Here is a 20834-nt window from a genome sequence, read left to right on the forward strand (position 1 = left end):
ATTTGGAAACTAAAAAAGGACATTGAAATGTACAAAGAAACAAAGACCTATCCATATCTCGTCGAAACATACTATGACAACATCAACAAAACAGGACCACCGAGAGGAAGAAATGGACACCAAAGAAAACAATACGTTACTTTCTCTAACACCACCAATAGTACTACAAGCAGTGACTCCGATAACAGCACCAATACCAACGCACCGAGGGGAGGCAAAAACCAGAGACAACGGTTTTTTCAAGGGAGGGCACAAGGAGGCCGCAACCGATCCCAAGCCACACAGCGGATGCAAACACGGAACTGGAACGGACCTGTGCAGAATTGGTAATCCCTATCTTCAATCTCTCCACTCACGTTCTTACAGAAGGTGAGATCAAGGTATTAAGCCGTGGCCTCAGTTTTGTACCGGTTAAAAAGGCAGAAAACTTCCAAACAGAGATCGAATTACAAAAATTCTTCCGAACAATCAGGCTAAAATATTTTTTCCGAAACCCCAAAATAGGGAACAAAGAAAAAGAAAAGAGCACAACGGGCCTAAAACCTCCGTCGACCTTCTTCCCTACGAACAATATGATAAGCCCGGCGATCGCGGCTTTTGAAAATAAAATAATTGAAGGAACTAAAAAACTACTATGCACCAACAATTTCTCCAAAGACAATCTATGCCCAATGGAAAGACAGGCATTGAAAGACCTACAAACAAATGAACTATTCGTAATAAAACCTGCAGATAAAGGAGGGGGAATAGTCCTATGGAACAAAAACGCATACAACGAGGAAATCAGACTACATCTACAAGACGAGAAATTCTATAAACGCCTACAAGGCGATCCGACATCACGCCTGAAAGAGGAGATATCGAGTCTAATGCAACATGCAGAAGCCGAAGGGTGGATAGATCATGATGAAAAATGTTTTCTAATCAAAACCAATCCTACTATCCCAGCATTCTACCTACTCCCTAAGGTACATAAAAACAGCACAACACCCCCAGGGAGACCAATAGTGTCGGCAATAGACTCGATCCTCGAACCTCTGTCAATTTACGTCGATTGGTTCCTCAGACCTTTCGTATCACGCATGAAATCATATGTTAAGGACACGACGAGTATGATAAAGATCGTAGAAAATATAACCACGGAACAAGGAGACATTCTAGCAACACTAGATGTAGTCGCTCTATACACCAGCATCCCGCAGCTCGAATGTTTAAAAATACTGGAACAATACTTGAACCAACGAATTATGAACAACAAGACAGTTCCAACCCCCTTCATCCTGGAATGCGCAAGACTGGCCCTTATGGAGAATTACTTCATCTGTGGAGATTCTTTCTATAACCAAAGACATGGAACCAGTATGGGTGCAACATTTGCCCCTGATATTGCAAACCTATATATGGACTCTGTAGAGACCAAGTCTATCTATCACATCGATAATCCGTTTAAAACCAACATCATCGCATGGTACAGATACATCGATGACTGTTTTCTAGTATGGAGAGGCTCCAATTCACTCCTGCTAGAATTCCAAAAATGGTTAAACCAATGCAATGTGAACATCAAATTCACTATGTGCCACAACACAAAGAGCATCCCTTTTTTGGATCTAGAAATCAGAACAGAGCCAAATGCCTCCCTCACCACAAACTTATATCGGAAAAAAACGGATAAGAATACACTTCTCGAATTCAAGAGCTACCATCCAGCAAGCCTCAAGACCAACCTTCCGATAGGCCAATTCCTAAGAGTACGCCGTAATTGCACGAATCTAGAAGACTATAGGATACATGGCAAACAACTGAAAAAACGTCTGGAACAAAGAGGATATCCGAAAAAGTATATAAATGTGGCCTATAAAAGTGCGAAAAATAAAAATCGAGATACATGTTTAAACCCGCCCAGAAAAACAACTGTGGAAAAAATGACATGCATCACAACTTTCACCCCGATTAGCCACAAGCTACGCAAACTAGTCCTAAAGAACTGGCACATCATAAAAACGGAGGACTTCAATCCTGCACCTCCTAGATTTGCGTTTAAAAGACAGAAGAACCTAAAAGACAGTTTGGTCCACACATATCCTCAATCAAAAAAAACAGACTTACAGAACACCCTTTGGGACCTTCCACCGGTAACAGGACATTTTAAATGTGGCATGTGTTCGGTTTGCCCACTCACGAAAAACATGAAAAACATAAAATTGAAAGAAAGAGACTGGCAACTTAGATCGTTCACAAACTGCAATTCGCAATGGGTAGTATATGCGATCCAATGCCCATGCCAACTCCTGTATATCGGGAAAACAAAAAGACACATCAAAATACGCATAGGAGAACATCGGACCAACATCAGAAATCAGACACCTAATAAACCTCTTGTAGCCCACTATCTCCAACTAAAACATAAACCATGTGAAATCTTTTGGTTTATCATTCAAACAGTTCAAATTTCAAACAGAGGCGGAGACCGTGATTTGGCTCTGCGCAAATGCGAACAAAAATGGATTTTTGACCTAGATACAGTAAAAAATGGTCTTAACTCATCAGTAGAGTGGGGAATTTTCTTCTGAAGAGAATATCTCGAGCCTATATGACCCTGGAGCCCAGACTTCGTTTCTACCATAACAAATACACGGGCTATACTGTATGTAAACAATGAAAACACTGCCAAGGCGTGTCTATGTACCACCATATTTATTTTAATGAACAAAACATAATTACGTTATGTGAAAACCTACAAAAAAGAAAGGATCAACCATTTAGTTTACACACTTCAAGATGGCCGCATGCGCCGCCAAGAAATGAACGGGTTTTTCGAAAGACGTACTTGGCAGTCACATGATATGCAACTACGGAAGCAATACGGAAGTAATATATTTCATCTCTTGAAACACCAAACTCAAACAAGTTGGTACCTCTACGTCGAAACTGAGAGGAGCTGCACTACGATACGTAAAGATCGTTTCATCGAATCAAATAGAAGGTAAACAAAACCTAAACGCTAATGTTTCATAAAACAACTACGAAACCACGCTAGCGAAAGGAAAAAAAGTATATTACGGCTCATGTGGAGATTTGGCCTCCTAAACGCAGGTTTTATTCCATCTGCCCCCACAGGTTCTGTCAAACTGGAAAAGAAGGTACCCCTGGGAACCCACATGCAGGGGACATGCATCTCTGCAAAAACAACTAGCGCCAAATTAAATTATACCCTCTGACGATACTCTCAGGTCAGTAAAAAATGAAGACAACTTCTATGTTTGAAATACCAACACGCATAAACGCAACAAACGGTTTGTTTTAAATTTTCAATTGTGTCCGTAGGCTCGAAAGTCTGAATTACTTCGACGTAAGGACCAACCATTAAGCCCAAATAAGATATAGGCAACCAACTGTATGATGACATCCAGGGCATGACAGCGATTTCGACGCTTGCCTAGAACAAAAATAATAATCTTAAGTCCGACCGCAAAAGCATACAAAGGTCAGTAAGAAGTGGGAATGTGGAGAAGATTGTATCCATGTCGCATAAATTTCTATCAGAAGAGTTTTTAATGCAAAGTTGAGTCCTAGACACACCACTAACACAAATTCCATATTTTCCACCCTTTACAGCACTGAAAAACAACGTGAACACCTGGGGTTTTTTTCTGAACTTTTTGTCATTCCGAAAAACAACATTCTGTCCTGAAGAGGGCCACAACTAAAATAGCAGAACACCAGGGATGGTGTTGATGCATATTATGTGCCGAAACATATGTAGACATCCTAACACTGAAACAACTGTGTTTTCTTGCAGCGTTTAAAATTGCATGCTGTACATTGAATGTCTTAGTTTCCCCATTTTTCGAAAGTCAACAAATTAAAATTGACAAAGTGCATCATTAGAATTGTCACTCTACTAACCTAGACACCACAAGCAGAATATGTATGTGTTAGTTTGGACTTTTTAGTTGTATGTATTGTTTTCTAAGTCTGGAGGTGCCTGGTGGACAGCACCAACCACCTACAAAAGTGTATAAATTATACTATTAAAATATGTTTTTTACTGTGACTACCCTCTGAATAATGAAATATTTTTATGCGACTCTCAGATAGACAAGAAATATATCTATCCAAAAATCCCTCTGTCCCTGCCCTACTGCGAGGCGGACAAAAAGAGGGGTAATTGAGCTTGTGTCCCTTTGTTCCCTCTACTTTGCTTGCGAGCAATTTCTCGCAGCCGCAGCATTCGCCATTGAAAAAAGTCCAACAATAGTGATGGGATGCTCTGTGACACTATTTGTGGAACACTCCCTATTCGCTATATTGGAAAGATCAAAAAGGACACTGACAACACAAAGAGCAACTGCCTATGAAATAATATTGTCCAGTGCAAACATCCACGTAGTTCGATGTAAAACAGTAAATCCAGAAAGATTCATTACAGAACCATGCACATTAGAAGACATGCAGGCACACGACTGTACTACTTACAAGGGGGAGGAAGGAGAAAGCACTGTTGTAAGTGAAAACGCCCTAAACAAAGGAGAGGTTTTCTTCATAGACGGGTCAGCATCAATAAACCCAGACACAGGAGAAAAACATGTGGGGGTAGCTGTTGTGAGGATGGAAGAAGGTGAGCACGAAGTGATAGCACAGCATCGCCTGCCATCCCATTACTCAGCCCAGGCAACAGAACTCATAGCACTCATTGAAGCATTACATGCAGCGAAAGGGTGCGCGGTTCAATTCCGTAGAAACATTCTCCGCCTCACTTATCCCAAGCATCCAGGCACGAGCAAACGCAAAATGGCTCCAGATCACGCGCTGGGAGCTGATCCAACTACCCAACGACACTGAAGAAGGGTTTAATGTGATCAAGGTGGAGCTAAGGGCCCTGCGGTTAATGACCATGCACAACTGGTATGTCCTAGACCTGTTAACGGCAATGGATGGCGGTGTTTGCCGAAAAATCGGGAGTGCATGTTGCACATTCGTACCTTCTGAAGACGCAGACAATGGAACATTATCACATATTATTGCAGCGGTGCACAACCTGGGGGAACGAATGAAAAACGAAGGTGGGGTAGACGCCAGCACCTGGTTCGACAATCTTTTTTCCTGGGTACCATCATGGCTAGGACTGACAGTGAAAATGCTGATGCCCATCATGGTATTCTTACTCCTGATCTTTTGCGTGTGCCAGTTGGGTCTTCGATCCTGTGCAAATGCAGTGCCAAATGGCGCAATGATGATGGTGACAATGGGCAACACTAGAGGAGTGGCGCAGATCATGCAAGAAGCTCAAGTGCAAACAGGTGAGGACCCAGAGCCAAAGTATAGAATGGTGCCATTATACTATGATGGGGACATAGTAGATAGGTTATATCATACCACAATAAAGGAGACCCAAGAATGGGAGTGGTATACAGAGGTATGGGTGGATTTGGAAGGAGATGGGGGATGCATATATATGACCTGCACACCAGATGAATACGCTAGGAGAAGGGAGAGGGGAGAGCCTTCGGGGGGTGTGTAGAGCCTGGATGCCAATAAACGGTACATCAGCATGGGATGAGGCTGTTGCGACTGAGAAAGAGTGCCAGAGGTTGGGCGAGTTACAGTATTTGTTACTTAAGTAACGAAAGGGGGGAAATGTATGGGAGGATAGGTCTATGGGACCGCCTCCCCGACATGCCCCACTCCCGTGAGGTTCGTGGCTCATCAGAAGCCCCCCATGCACCTGTGCTCAGGTGGCAGGGTGGCTGCTGATCGACACACAGGGCCAATCGGATTGTACTGTAACATACCATGGACACCATTTTGAAAGCTCCAAGCCTCCATTTTAGATAGAAGCAACCAAAACCCCAATGGAACAGCCTGCTTGCGAAAGCTGCAGCTTGGCCCCCACTCACTGTGCACAGGGAGCCATGCACTCCCCTTGCGCCTCCACCTCATGGCAGATCCGCTGAAGGCCCGTTCTCACGAGCAACCAGACACGAACGAGTATCAGAACAAACACTGTATCATTTACCTTCCGCAGTACATCACTGTCCCCCAAGTGACCCGACTCGTGGTTCAAGTCTGGAAAATAACAGGAATCATCCCAATTGAACAGACCCTGATCTGGCATCTAACCCTTAACATTTAAAATATGGTGTTGATAACCTTCCTGTATGAACCCCTGCCCACGTCCCCCAAATGAAGTATTAACTGCATATCAAAGTCTAATGATTCACAGAGTTGTTTTGTAAAATTATAACATGGGTGTGGGGAAAGGGATGAAGCTTATAGTGCTGATAAAGCAAGGACGACCCCTGCCCGTTGTAAGACACCATGTGCCTTGAAGACTCAATGAAAGGGCTTGATAGAGCCCACCTGGTGCTAACTAACGATTGCTGCTAATGTAGAAATATATTTAGATATTTCTTGTTTAAATGAAAAGTCTTTTTTTCATTGGTTTGTCCTTTTGAATTGTTTAATTTTTTGTATATTTTTTTGACTTTACTTGTTTTCAATTATTATTATTTTGTTTACGGTGCATGATTTATTCTGATGCCGACAATATGATTACAATATGTTATGTATTCAAAATTGAACCTGCTTCCAGATAATATTTTGTTAAATGACAATGAGGCTCATACACAAAAGATTGTTTTATGTTTTTCATTAAAATAACGAGAAATACTATTTTGTCTATGATCAAGATTTTGTATTGTGTCAAATGTATATCTTCAAAGCAATGATCTTTTGATAACATCAATGACATAATTATATGTAAAGAAGAGGTTAAACACACAACTTAGAAGCAATAGATCTAGTCTGTGGTAATCCTTGCTTAAAACAGTTTAACACACAAACTGAGGTTAGAGAAAATAAGGTGAGCATCGGTAATCGATATACCGTATCACCATTACTTTATTCCCTGTGGGGACACAATTTTGTGATTAATGTAGAAAGGAAGGCATTACTAAAAATACTTGTACGTCGTACAGTAGAACACGTTTAAGTGTTATGAACAAGAATGCACATGTACACTCACATATGAACGTATTGCTTCTATGCTCCTGAGTACAGAACCCAACCTGATGCTACCTCATGTGTTATCCATGTGTTAGCCATCTGTAGTCTTATGAATTACCAATATAATATGTGTTCAACTAATGTTATGCAATATATATGACACTGCCAGACTCTCATAGCTATGTTGAAGAAGTACATGAATGTATAAACAATAGAGATGTGTAATCATTCTAACATTACTAACTTTATTAACTATCCCCTCGCATGGTATATTGTGCAGCGCAGGCACAGAGAACTGTGCAGAGCCACAGGCCTCACCTCCCCTCACTCTGCTGGACCTGCTTTAAGTATTCACCTCCCCCATGTCCGAGGCCGCCTTGGTCGGCCAAATGAATTATTTACAACCTGGTCCTAAACCCCACCACCTCAAAGGGCCAGAGGTGCACCCTCGCTGATCCAGTAGTACTCCAGTTCACCCCAAGTTAATGGGCCTTGGAGATAGGTATTTAACCCTGTACTAACATATCATAAAGTAATTCTTCACTACATCTAACAGAACGGAACGACAAGGCAGCTCACCTTGTGCCCTCAGACCAAACACCCACGTTTATGACACCCGGTCAACAGGTCAAAAGTAATAGTGCACCGATGTATTGGTGAAGCTCCACATTGCATGTTGTTTCTCCGGTCTCCTATTATTACTTAGAGTAACATATTGTAGGATTTACAGGACAACTGGAGTCGTCTAACGGATGAGTGTTTGTGTGTGTGTGGCCACAAGGGCAACGTATTAGTGCAGCCGTCAATCATCGACACTGACCACGCCTGGCCTGGCAGCTCCACCCCGATGAGCCCAGCTGACTCATCCACCCCACGTTGGCACCAGGCGGATGTCCACCAATCCTGGAACGGCTCAACACTGCCTCACCTATAGTTTAGTCGACACCACCCAATCCCTGAGACTATGTGCCCCCTATAGCGTGTAGGATTTGTGATGTTGTTTTGTAATAAATATGACTGTCTTTGCTTTTGTCAGACAGAGCGCTCTCGGAGCTTGCACAGTCCTTTGCATGCCCTATTTTGATTAGATAAAAACCCTTTACATCACCCGCACTTGGTCTTGGTCTCATTCCCTCCTGGGGTGTGCCCTTTATTGCCTCTCATTGTGGGGAGGGAACTGCCTTTTGGGGATGCTTGCTTTCACCACCCTGCAGGTAACTGAATTGTTCGGCCGTTTCTCAGTCTTCAAGGTCAACGTAGGCAAGTCAATGATCTTCCCATTTGCTTCTGATGCAGATAGATGCATAGCCGAATTGTCCCCTCTAGGTCTCCAAGTCTGCACGGATGGAATAAAATACCTGGGGATCAACATTGTAAGACCCAGTGAGGACCTGAGCCAGGCAAACTACCCCCCACTGTTCGAGAAATTGTTCAGGGACATGGAAGGCTGGGGGAAGGGACAAATCTCGTGAGTGGGCAGAATAAATGCGATAAAAATGAATCTGCTCCCTAGAGTGCTGTATCTCTTCCAGATGCTTCCCTTAGAGGCTCCTGCAATATACCTCGGAGAAGCCAAGAGGCGCCTAGTGAAGTTCATATGGCAAGGCCAGAGACCCAGGATAGGGCACGAGACCCTCACCCTCCCCAAAAAAAGAGGGGGGGTTGCCCTCCCAGATCTGAATGCCAAACAGAGGCCGGCCAAGCTCAGGGCTTTAGCCCCTCACCTTAGAGAGGACCCCAATAAGCAATGGGTCTACATTGAGAACTCCTTCCTAAGCCCAGTCACTGTAGGCAAATGGTTATGGGTCCCATTAAAAAAGGTCCCAAAAAGGATTAGGGACCACCCAATATTAGGATCCATGTGGAAAGCTTTAGCAGGGAAGGAAAACAGGGAGAAAGTGACCACGTGGCCCTCACCACTAAGTCACATCTGGTCCACGCCAGTGCTAGAAGAGATTCCAGGCCACGAACATTACCAGCCCTGGTTTGACGCGGGACTTTGTAGGGTCGGTCAGCTGGTGAGGGAGGACTTGTTCATACCTATCCAGGAACTCGAGGAGCCACTGGGAATTGGTAGACTCTCACCACTCCTATACCTTAGACTCAAGGGAACCCTAATGAAGCCAAAGCTGAAGGAATGCATATAAAGGAATCTCACCCCGGTTGAAAAAATCCTGGATTCTCACACAGAAATGAAGGGGCTCATCTCTCTCCTGTATGAAGCTCTTCTGACCCCCCGGGAGGGAACTACCAGGAGCCTCAGAAGGAAATGGGAAAGGGACCTGGGCTGCGCCATTGGGGCTGGTCTCTGGGGGAAACTCAGTAGTAGGGCTTTCAAGACATCGATCTCATGCCAATATAAGACCCGCGCCATCAAACTTCTCCACAGGTGGCAGTATGATCCGATCACCCTTTCTAGGATGTTCCCAGATGTTGTCCCAGGGTGTTGGCATGGATGCGGGGGAAAAGCCGACTATTGGCACATGTGGTGGACAGGCCAAAAAGTCCAAACTTACTGGGCGGAGGTGCTTAGTTGGATCAGAGAGGCAGGGAGGGGGGACTACCCGCTAGACCCTATCTTGCTAATATTTGGCCTGCAACAAAGGGAGGAGTACTGGGAGAAATTACCGGATTTGACACACTCCCTATTGTTGGCAACTAGAGCGGCGCGAGCCAGCACCTGGAAAAGAGCAGCCGTTCCAACGAAAAGGGAATGGGAGGCAGTTGCCAAGGACATCTACTTTATGGATAGACTAACGCCCGCTATACAGGGCTCAAGTGCGCAGATAGAAACCGACTGGCTGCAATTCATGGAGGCGTTCGTCAACACGGAGGACATGACCGGAGGGTAACTTAATCTCTACACTGGGCCCGAAATGAGCTTTCGCATAGAACCCATTGCACAGGACTCGGGAGAGTCGATTACACATCGACGGCCACAAACCCGGTTGGCTCTGCCCAAAGAGGAGAATCTTGAAAAGCGGACCCTGTGTCCCGGGAAAAGGGCGCCGGGGGAGGGGGGCGTGGGATGAAAGCATCAGAGATTTATGACTCCTTTATGTTCTGAAGTTGTTACGGGCATGCGCCCAATGTTTATTATATGCATAAGCTCTTTTGTTGTCTGGAAAAACCAATTTAAATTGAATTAAAAAAATAAATAAAGAAAGCACCTAGCCCCAATGTTTTTTTTATTGAGTGCCATTTTTTTAATTGATCTTCTTTCCCACATTCTTCTACTATTTAATACTTTTACAGAAGATCAACACACTTCTGACACTTTTTGTGAAGAATTGTTTATTCTTTTTACTAACCCTAATAAGGACTGTCAACGTGTTCAAAATTAATCAGCACATTTATCTAATTAATAATGAATGCAAGATATTTGCTAAACTACTTTTAAATATACTAGAGCGAGTTATGCCATTTTTAAAACACCCTGGCCTAGTTGGATTTGACAAAAACAGCCATGTCAGACCGATAGAGGAACCAGACAAGGTTTTCCGATATCCCCTCTGCTTGTGATTTTAGCACTTGAATAAGTGTTCCAAAATATTTTTAAGAATCCTAATATTCATAGTTTTAAGTTGCCAATTTAGAGTTTAAAGTCTCTGCTTATGCACATGTTATTGTTCTATATCTTACTAAACCAAATTAATCACTTAATTTATTAGACACTATCAACAATGATTCTGTCACATCTGGATATGAACTTAATGCTAATAAATCACAAATCCTCCCCCTTTTAATTCTTTGCACACAGAAGTCCATAATTCTGGAATGGCATGGAATACTAATCATCTGGATTGTATGGGTTTCAGTATTACCAAATATATTAACTCAAGAAAGATCAACAGGCTCACAGAATTTACAAACAGGTGTCACTACTCTACCTATTGTGGTGGGGTCCTTTCAAGACCATCAAGATGATGCCTACTCCCACTATCTTATATCCTTTGTTGATGCTGCCTATAACATTTCCTGACTTTTTAAAGAAAATTTACTTAATCTTATCAAAATTCCTTTGGTATAATAAACCTCCTCATATCGCAATAAATAAACGTAAACTACCCAAATCCAAAGATGGGGTCCCCTTTCCGAACTTCTGCTCATATCAGTCCTCATGCAACCCTAGACATTATTTTCGACATACCATACAGCCTCGCAATGAAGATAAAGTCCTTTCCTAGTGTTTTGTAGAATCACAACTAGTTAAACCCTTTACTATTCCTAACTTTCTAAAATCCATTGATGGTGCTCTTATTAAAAAACATGGTGTTTTGTCAAGCCTAAAACAAGCTTGGAATTCCCTTCTTGAAAATACTGGGATTGTACCATTACAATCTAATACCCCTGTATGGTTCAATAAGGATATTAGGGTTGCTAATAAAACACTTTTTTTGTCTCTCTTGGTTTAACAAAGGTATAATGTGTGTGTATATAGATATATATATATATATATACACACATACATACACACACACACACACACCCCCCTTCCCCCCGATGGTTTGCCCATATCATTCCACTCTTTACAAAATAGATATAATCTGTAAACTACTGATCTCAATTTACATATCAAATTAATGGACGCTATTCCCATTAGGATCCTCGATAGTTCATGTAAAACTATCTAGGTCAACCTCTCTAAATCCCCCAAATGCGATCAAACCCTCCATTGTCTAAGCTTGTGGCCCATATGGAATTTCCTGGAAATAAATCCAAAACTGAATTAGTATGGGTGGCAAGTCGTGAATTTAGCATGTACTGTAGAGCTTTGGGATGATGCATGGAGCACCCGTTTACTCCTAAAAGAATTTCTAGATTGTGTCCTAGCCCATCAGGTGATTACTGGTCATGTTATAACACTGGTGCATTGTTTAAACATATGATCTTAAAATGTAGCTTTGTTCAAGCACTCTGGGAGGACATACGGATGATTGTACACATTATCTTTAATGCTCATGCCTATCATTACAAAATATTTTTATCAATATTTTGGGTGCATCTGACATTACACCATATCAATTCCTCAAACATATTATATGTATGTATCACCCTATCTTTACAAATGATGACTAATTACAAGAAGAACGCTCAGGTATAACATATTAAAGAACGGTGGAATTGGCTTTGTTCTACTCATTGAATTGTCTTGTATTGCAAAATGCAAGAATCAAATACTCAAATTTCAACGTAGATGAACAGCCTTTATTGAATTTCTTATCCCTAATGCTCCAATAACTGGTGTGAAATGTTTTGGTCCACATTCCAATGTCCCCAAACCATCATGAATTATCTATAATGGTGTTGTTCATATTTGACTCTCACCACCTATTTTATCTGTCCCGAATATATTGTCTTTTCACTTGTTCTATTATATTATCCATTATATAACTTCAGTTCCACTATATAATGAACATTCAAATGAAAAGCTACATTCTATTTTACTTCCTACATTCGAAATGTTCCCTTTTAATATGCTGGTTATTGGAGCCACATAGTAACTGAATTTCTAAAATATTTATTCCTTTATGTTTATTGATTTCACAAGTTTAAAACCTATCAAATATTTGACATCATCACTCCTCACAGAGGAGAATCGAATCCAATCTTGACATACACAAGAAAGAAAAAAAAATATATCATTTAACACAACTTTCCAAAAAACAAATTGAACCTATTAAAACAAAAAGAGCTGAGACGGAGGATTCATTATCCAATGATTTCCATACCTATCACATCAGCGCCCACTCTTAACTTCCAATCCGGGCTTAAGGGTGAATTTCAGGAACTTCATGGACGCCAACACTAGGCTAGTTCGTTCTCCCAGGAGGATCCATTCCCACCATTGTTCAGCTGTTAGTCCCCACGGAACCACTGTCTGATTTATGACAGCAATTTACAAGATGTCATTAGATGCAGCAACATTTCCAGCCTCTCCCCTCCCCACAATACCTGCAGTGCGACATTAATTGGGTAATTTGCTTCCTCGAGAGTTGAATCTCTCTAGTATCCATGATATTCAATCGGCATCATAGGAGGACATCTCTATAATGGGACGAAGGAAACTTTTGCAAATAGAGTGGGAGCTGATTCAGACCCCTCTGCTCCCCGTTCAGAATCGGTTTCATACTATCGGCCCCTCTTCTCTCCGCCGTTGCTATCCAGTCATTTGTCTGAAGCGTTTTTTTCACACTCACTGGATTGGCAACGAGGTCCTCCAATTTAGTGTTCATCTCATAAGGTCGCCTCCACCTTTGCTTCTCATCTCCCCAAGAAACTATCAGGGGCATAGTCTCCCCCGTTTAATATTTCCATCGGGGGAGCTGGATTACCCATTCTGGTTTTCTTATAGAAAGCCAAGATCTTCCATGTCACTATCGAGGTTAATGATTGCAACCGCAGTTCATATCAAATGATAGCTATTGGAAGGGATGCTGGTAGCCTCAGAATCTTGTGCCAGAAAAACCCTTCCAGAATCGCCCATGTTTCCCAAGCGAGGTTTAGCATAACTTCACCACCATAGGTCAGAATTTGGACAACTTTCTGTCAGTAGAAGGTTACGAGTGGCAACATGGAATAGCACCCATACTTCCTATGGAGCGCTGCACCCTAATTGACAGTTTTTTTATTTTCTCCCTCACTGAGAGGTAGTGGGCCAACTCATTTATGTTTTTATTGATAGTCACCCCCAAGATAGGTGATGGAGTCAACTAGCTCCAATTCGATCTTCTCCACCTTCCATGCAAACCCAGGTTTGAATTTCCTGTATGCCGATGACAGGACCAATATCTGAGATTTCTTGATATTGAACTTCATATCATTGGCTATTAGGTAGTCATTAAAGGCGGCAATTCGCCTTGGTAAGCCAATAGGAGTTTGATCCATGAAGACGTCGACGGCGTACAGGATCCACAGTGTCTCAATCGCATTGATCCTAGAGGGGAAATCTTGCACCCGTTTCTGCCAATCGCCCAGATCAGACACATAGAGGCTAAAAAGCAGTGGCGCCAAGACACATCTGCCCCCGATGGGTGTCAATTTTTCTTAAAAGTTGCCCACTAGCTGTCAGTCTAATTTGGATGGATGTATCTGAATACAGAGCCCTCATGGCGCAGAGCAGGTCTCTGGGGCAGTTCCAGTTTCCCAATTTTCTCCATAGATGTTCCCTGTTACCTGTTAACCCCACCAAAGGCCTGCTCAAGGTCCATGAAGGCCATGTACACATATGATCCAGATTCGACAGCGTTTTGTTTCAGGATATTGATCAATAAACAACAAAAGCTAAAAAGAAAACTTGAGAGTTGAGAACTCCGAGGTTGACACATCATAACTACTAGTCCGAGGCGGTGGGGCATCGAGGGTCATGGTAAAGTGTGCTAGAAAATGGTCATGGGCCACACCATATATGTCCCTAACTCAGCAAAAACGCTGGTATGACCGTGGCTTCCAGTTATCTGACATGGTAATTTTTGTCAACTTGAATTTACCATTGAAACGCATAACACTGGATTATTGTGGTGTGTTACTGTAAACACAAACTGCTCTTGTTTATACTAATAATGATGCTAAACAGCTGGCCTACTCACATGAGCCAGATAAAAGATGTGTGCATAGGTGTGCCTGGAGGGGGGCATAGTTGGCAATTGCCCCACTATTGGCTGATTCCCCCCCCCATTGGTGGCCTAACCCCCTCCCCCCTCTGGTAAAGAACTCTTTCTAGGAGCCTTAAAGGTGCTCCTTCCCTTCAGCCGTTACTCACACGTTTGCAGGCTTTCTTTGCCTAGCTTGAGTTCTCTGTTCTGGCCTGATAGTGTGACACCACAGGAATCAATGGGCCATAAATATCACTGGGATGGGGCCATCACTGTTAAAAGCAGGCTACCTACATGATGGGCAGACTATTGTTTTCCAAATGTGCATCTTACCCTTGTCTAGAAAAAAAGACTTTTCCAAACTGCAACATTCTCTTAAACTTCCATTCACTATTTTTCTTTAAAATGTGTTTATTTATTTGTCAGACTACCACACAAATACCATGTGATTTCTGTGCCCCTTCCTTTGTGTTTTATCACAGGATATATTTCTAAAGCTGTTAAATGCTTGTCCACCTGCTTAATCACAAATAAATGCTTCCATTGTTCTGACAGCAGTTATTTGGAATTAAACTGTGGGTTCATGAGGGCCAGCTTTTGATTTTCACTATGGATGCAGAAATCCCCCCGGCCCCTTGCCCAGAATATAAGCAAACTATCACCCCAATCCATCACCTGGCTCAACACATTTTACAGCACTTCTTTTTTCTTTTAAAGGAATTGCAAAAAGTCATACGATTTACAGCCAGTTTTAAATAGATAACATGTTAGCAACAGTCACGCAACCTGTTGAGCTACCCTAGTAGCATTCTACTGCAGGGCATGTCTATGGAAGCCTTAACATGTTCAGAATCGCTGCCTTAACAGCAGTGCAGTTCATGTACACGACTTCAAAGTCAACAGTACTTAATCTCCAGTCACACTGACCCTGTGCATAAGATTAATTTACGGTGTACCAGTGGTGACTTCTCCATAATGGGCGAGGGGCGCCGACCCACAGGCACCCTCGTCCATTATGGAGGAGCCAAGGAGCCAGCCCAGTGTAAACACTGAGCACTCCCTCAGCTGCTTTTTGCAGTTGAGGGAGCGCTCCTCGGCTGGCTTGAACTGTTAAAGGAAAACATAGTTTTCCATTTGACAGTTATGTTCCCCAGCCTTGCACATCCAATGAACCATGCAAAGCCGGGGACGTTTTGCTTCCCCAACATTGCATGGCCAATTGGGGATGCTAGCTGAGGAACTGCTAGCTGGGGAACTGCATGATTGTATGCCTCTTTCCACATACAGAGCGGGCCACTTCGTCATCAGTGCTACAGCTGTTGCGCACAAGCCAGGACGCGCTCTTTGCTTCCTATTCATGCTACGCGGAAGCTGGAGCGCTGAGACGGAACATCAGGACCGGGGCAGAGGGTATGTTAATTGAAATATGTGTCTGTATGTGTGTATGCTTGCGTTGTGTGTATGATGGGTGTGCATGTGAATGAGCGTGTGAATGTGTGTGCATGTGTATTTGTACTGGGACGTGGAGCTTATTTTGGGGGGACAAGGGGTGCGCCTCAGCCAAAATCAGCTACCCATGCAAGGCACTGGGGAGGCCCAGGGGGGCAGGCATGGTATTTTTTTTACTGGCCATCTATGATAGATGCCTAGCAAAAAATACTATGCCTACTCCTTGGGCCCCTAGCTCCTCGCATGCACACATAATCACACTGTATGTGTGTGTGAGACACTGGGGGTCCAAAGGGCAGGCATGGCATTTTTGACTGGGCATCTATTATAAAGCAAGCATTATAAGTATTACTATGTAGATAAAATTGCATTTTAATGCACCCAGTCAAGCCATTTCTTTCTGTGGCATATGTTGTATTGGGCATCTTTGATAAAGTACGCATGATAAGTGTTATTACGTGGCTTGACTGGCATTTTGATTCAGCCAGTCTAGCCAGTTTCTTATTGTGGTATGCCATTTGTATTGAGCACCTTTGATAAAGCATGACAAGTGTTATTACTAGGCAAGCCTGGCATTTTGGTGCAGCCAGTCTAGCCATTTCTTACTGTTGCATGACATTTTGTATTGGGTATCTTTGATGAAGGAAGCATGATATGTTTTATAGCTAGAATGGCATTTTAATGCAGCCTGTTTGGACATATTTTCATACTGTGACAGGGCATTTTTAATGGTAAAGACAACTGGAGTATGTTCTTACGTGGGGATACTGCCATATTTTGGCAGAACAAGCATTGACATGATTTCTTATAGTATCATTACTGGCATTATGCGTAAAGCAAACATGAATATGTGCTTAAATGGGAATACTGGAATATATAGGTGTAGCTAGCATGGAAATGTATGGCCACAGCCAGCCTGAAAAGATTTTTATACTGGCATATATTGTGGGCAAAAGCAACCTGAAAATGTGTTGGCGAAATGCTCCTCTTCACTGTTGGTGACTTGCATCTATTGGATTTTTTCATGTGTTACAGTACAAAACCAATTGCAAACTGTGGCATTTGATCCTATTTTTGCACCATTTTAAGCAATTAGTTAAAAAAATATCTCTGAGTGATTACCCCCCCCCCCAACACCTCTTAATTGGTTTGGGCTACCTTGCTACGTCACACTTGCATATTTGGTGGAAATATGTATGAGCCTCCAATTAAAACATTCACCAGCCGCCACTGGAGTGCATGGCCAGAAACTGAAAACTGTGAACAATTCCACGGGGGCAAAGTGAGATTCCTGCAACCATTGCTAAATAACCAAGGGAACAGTTGCCTCCTTTCCCCCCCACCATGTACTTGGCACCTTTATGTGATATTTTATCTGTTCAACCAACTGTCCTGGACGATCACTTGAAACTAAGATATGAAGGATATCTCTTCCGTTAAACTGACTATATTTTTTGACTAGTTATTTAAAGCTGAACCCGAAGTGATCTCTCTTCTGCTAAATACCACCTCGAACTACACATTATTTGAAGCTGTGCTGGGAGTGATGTCTGCTGAACATGAGTTAACCTTTTAGGATGTAAAAACTTGATGCGAAACTTTTATTGCAGTAAGCCTACTCTGGGCATGCTTAAATGACACGTTTTTTGACCAGATTGGTAAAATATAGATATACTTAAACCAGTTTGGCCTGTTGAACGTTATTTGGTGTGCCACCACCCCGACACGTTGTATGTTTGCCCTCCCACCCCGGTTTGCCCCCTCCTAATACTGATTTCTAGTGACGCCAGTGGACGTGTCCCAGCCCATCCTAAAATTCAACGCCTCATGCTGAACGGCTTGCATGTCGGGGTAGCAAACCATGGCCGCTAGGTATGCACACTCTGCTAGTGCGTAGGAAGGAAACTTAGGCAAAGCAAAAGGGTTTCATCAGCAGAGTTGCCGCACTCCCAACAGCGCGCCCTCCCCGTGAGCATCCCCGGATCTGCAAATTACCTTCATGTTCTCACAGATTCGGACCAAGAGACCAGCCAATAAATGTATCACGCATGCGCGTCACCATAGTGATCCCGCAATGCACTGCGGCATAGGCGTCTGTTGTCACCATAGAAATGGAATAGGAAGTATGTAAACCAGTACGAGTCGCTTCTGTGACATCGCAAACACGTTTTACGTCACAGAGAAGTGCCCGCTCTCAGAACCGTGATGAACACACAGAGTTCTAATAATTAATTTATTAGAACTCTGTGTATGAGCCATTGCAGTCTGGCACGGATTAAATGGATGAACACAGAGAAAGGACTCGTTTTAGTCACAAGATACATTCTTAGGGGAGGGGCTTAATGCTACAGAGCTCTAATAAATAACTAGAAGGCTGCCTCTGCTTTCAGATGTGTTCCGTACTAGGCGCCATGCTAGGATCAAGTAGCATTACCCCTTCGTCCCTCTTCCTCGTCACAGTACACCTGAGTTGTTATGGATTGTGACGAGGAAGAGTAGGACTCAGGGTAATGAAGATTACCGGCAAGTAATCCGGGCATTCCTATACAGCCACGTCTGATTAAAAGTTGTTCTTGATAGTGCAGCTTCTAGTCATAGATGACCGCGGGGTTATAAACACATGATCAAAGAGATTACTCCTCCTTGCATAAGCACACAGGAAGGAATCAGCAGGACATTGATGTTACAGAGTCACGTGTGTGAACGCATGCGGGACGGCAACGTTGGTCGTCGCGCATGCCCGTGTAATAAAGGGGCCGCCGTGCTCGGCAGAAGCGGCCGGGAACCCGTAAAGAGCAGACCTGTGTCTGAGTGCTTCTTCAATTACAGGGGTGGGGGTGACCGTCATGCCCGCAAGCATATTCCAGACACTAAAACATACATGCCAACATTTCAAACCACCTGAGAGGGAGATTTCATCCGAAAAATCGGGAGACAAAAATTTTGCCATAGGAATGCATTGAGCACAGATTTATTTTAGGCGGGAGAAAGTGAAAAATAGCAATATTTTTCACGGCAAAATCAGGAGTCTCCCGCCTAAATCGGGAGGGTTGGCATGTATGCTAAAACCACAACCAGATCTAAAGAGCACAGACACACTGCTGTTTGCGTACGGCAGCCGGAAGCCCCTACCAGTCATTGGCAGGTTCCGCACCACTCTCACACTTGCCAACCCTACTGATTTAGGCAGTAGGCACTACTGCTTTTTAAGCAGTCCTACCGCCTACAGATTTGGGCGCCAGATCCTACTGCTTTTTACAGTGGCAGGTAATTTATGTGACTCTAAAGCAATTACTCTGTCTGTGCAGTGGGTGCATAAGTGATACATTTGAATGATGGGCTTAGAACATTCCACTAACCTGAGGGCTAGATGACTCTGCCCTGCACTCTGGCCGGGACAGACCTTAAGTGAATTACCAGTGAAGGCAAGTGGCAGAGCGTGCCACCGTCACACAGCATTTGCATATCAGACTGAGGAGGGTATCAGTCTCCATGTTGTTCAGTGTTCAACCTGCACTGCAGGAATAAATATGTACTGCCCAGGCTGCTGCTACAGAGCAGTGGCAAACGTTGCCTACCAACTATGTGTGCCTTCTGTGAAGTTAGGTAATTGAATGTAGTGTTAATTTACCGTTCAGAATTATACAATTTAAACATTTGAGCATCTTTGCATGTTGTGCTATTTGATGGGTTGTGCATTTTAGAAGGCTCCAGTGGCGCCAGCAATGTATGTTTTGTAATTTCCTGTGATGTCATTGTTATGCTAAGTATTCTTTTTGGTCAAAGAATGTTGGCAAGTATGCACTCTGGTCCACGGCGAAAACAGGCTATGGTCGAAAATCTATGTCGTGAAGGCGGGGTTCTACAGCCTTCTGAGTGGGGACGCAGCGGAGGATCTGGGGGTGGTCAAGTTCATCTGCCAAGTCGATGAGGTAAAAGAGGTGGAAAACATCTTAAGTCAATACCCCAAGCTGCAAGACGAGATAGGGTGTTTGAAAGGCAAGACCATCAGACTGCATATTAATGAATCGGTATAACCGAGAGCAGTAAGGCACAGGAGAACACCATTCCACATGCAGGAACAAGTGGAGAGAGAACTCAAAGCACTGGAAGATGACGGCATCATAGAGGAGGTCAAAGGCATACATGCCAACATTCAGATGCACCTGGGAGGGAGATTTCCACAAGGAAATCGGGAGATGCATATTTCCCCATAGGAATGCATTGGGGCTACAGTTATTTTAGGCGGGAGACCATGAAAAATAGCAATATTTTTCACCTAAAAATCGGGAGTCTCCCGCCTAAATCGGGAGGGTTGGCATGTATGCACAGGGCCCACACCATGGGTCTCTCCAATGGTGGTAACAAGGAAGCCCAAACAGCCCGGAAAAGTCCGGATTTGCATAGACATGCGTCTCCCGAATACTGCCGTTAAAAGGGAACGCCACATCACACCGACGATCGATGAAATCGTGGCCGACCTTACAGGGTTGTGTGTCTTCTCCAAAGTCGATCTGAAGGCGGGGTACCACCAGCTCAAACTTCACAGGGATTCTCGCTACATTACGACTTTCTCAACGCATCTGGGGCTGCAAAGGTACAAACGCCTGAGCTTCGGGATATCGTCAGCGGCCGAAGTTTTTCAACAAACCATTCAAGAAGTCATCAGGGGCATACGCGGTGTCCTTAACGTGAGCGACGATATCCTGATTCACACTCCTGACAGGGAAGAACATCTCAAGAGGCTCCAGACCCTACTGGGCAGGCTAGAAGACGCGGGAT

At 43.4% G+C, this 20834-nt stretch overlaps 1 protein-coding gene across 1 annotated transcript in view; it reads right to left on the minus strand.

The window, feature by feature from the left end:
- WDR19 (WD repeat domain 19) overlaps nucleotides 1–18152 on the minus strand; it is a 2828275-nt gene extending 2810123 nt beyond the window's left edge. The window contains exon 1 of the mRNA XM_069631788.1: nucleotides 18048–18152. Within this exon, the coding sequence (XP_069487889.1) occupies nucleotides 18048–18053 (6 nt within the window). The 5' untranslated portion in view covers nucleotides 18054–18152. The remainder of the gene's footprint in view (nucleotides 1–18047) is intronic.
- Nucleotides 18153–20834: the final 2682 nt, after the last annotated feature.

This window comes from Ambystoma mexicanum, chromosome 6q (assembly GCF_040938575.1).
Source record: "Ambystoma mexicanum isolate Mex_15411 chromosome 6q, UKY_AmexF1_1, whole genome shotgun sequence".
In the NCBI taxonomy this organism is placed as follows: Eukaryota; Metazoa; Chordata; class Amphibia; order Caudata; family Ambystomatidae; genus Ambystoma; species Ambystoma mexicanum.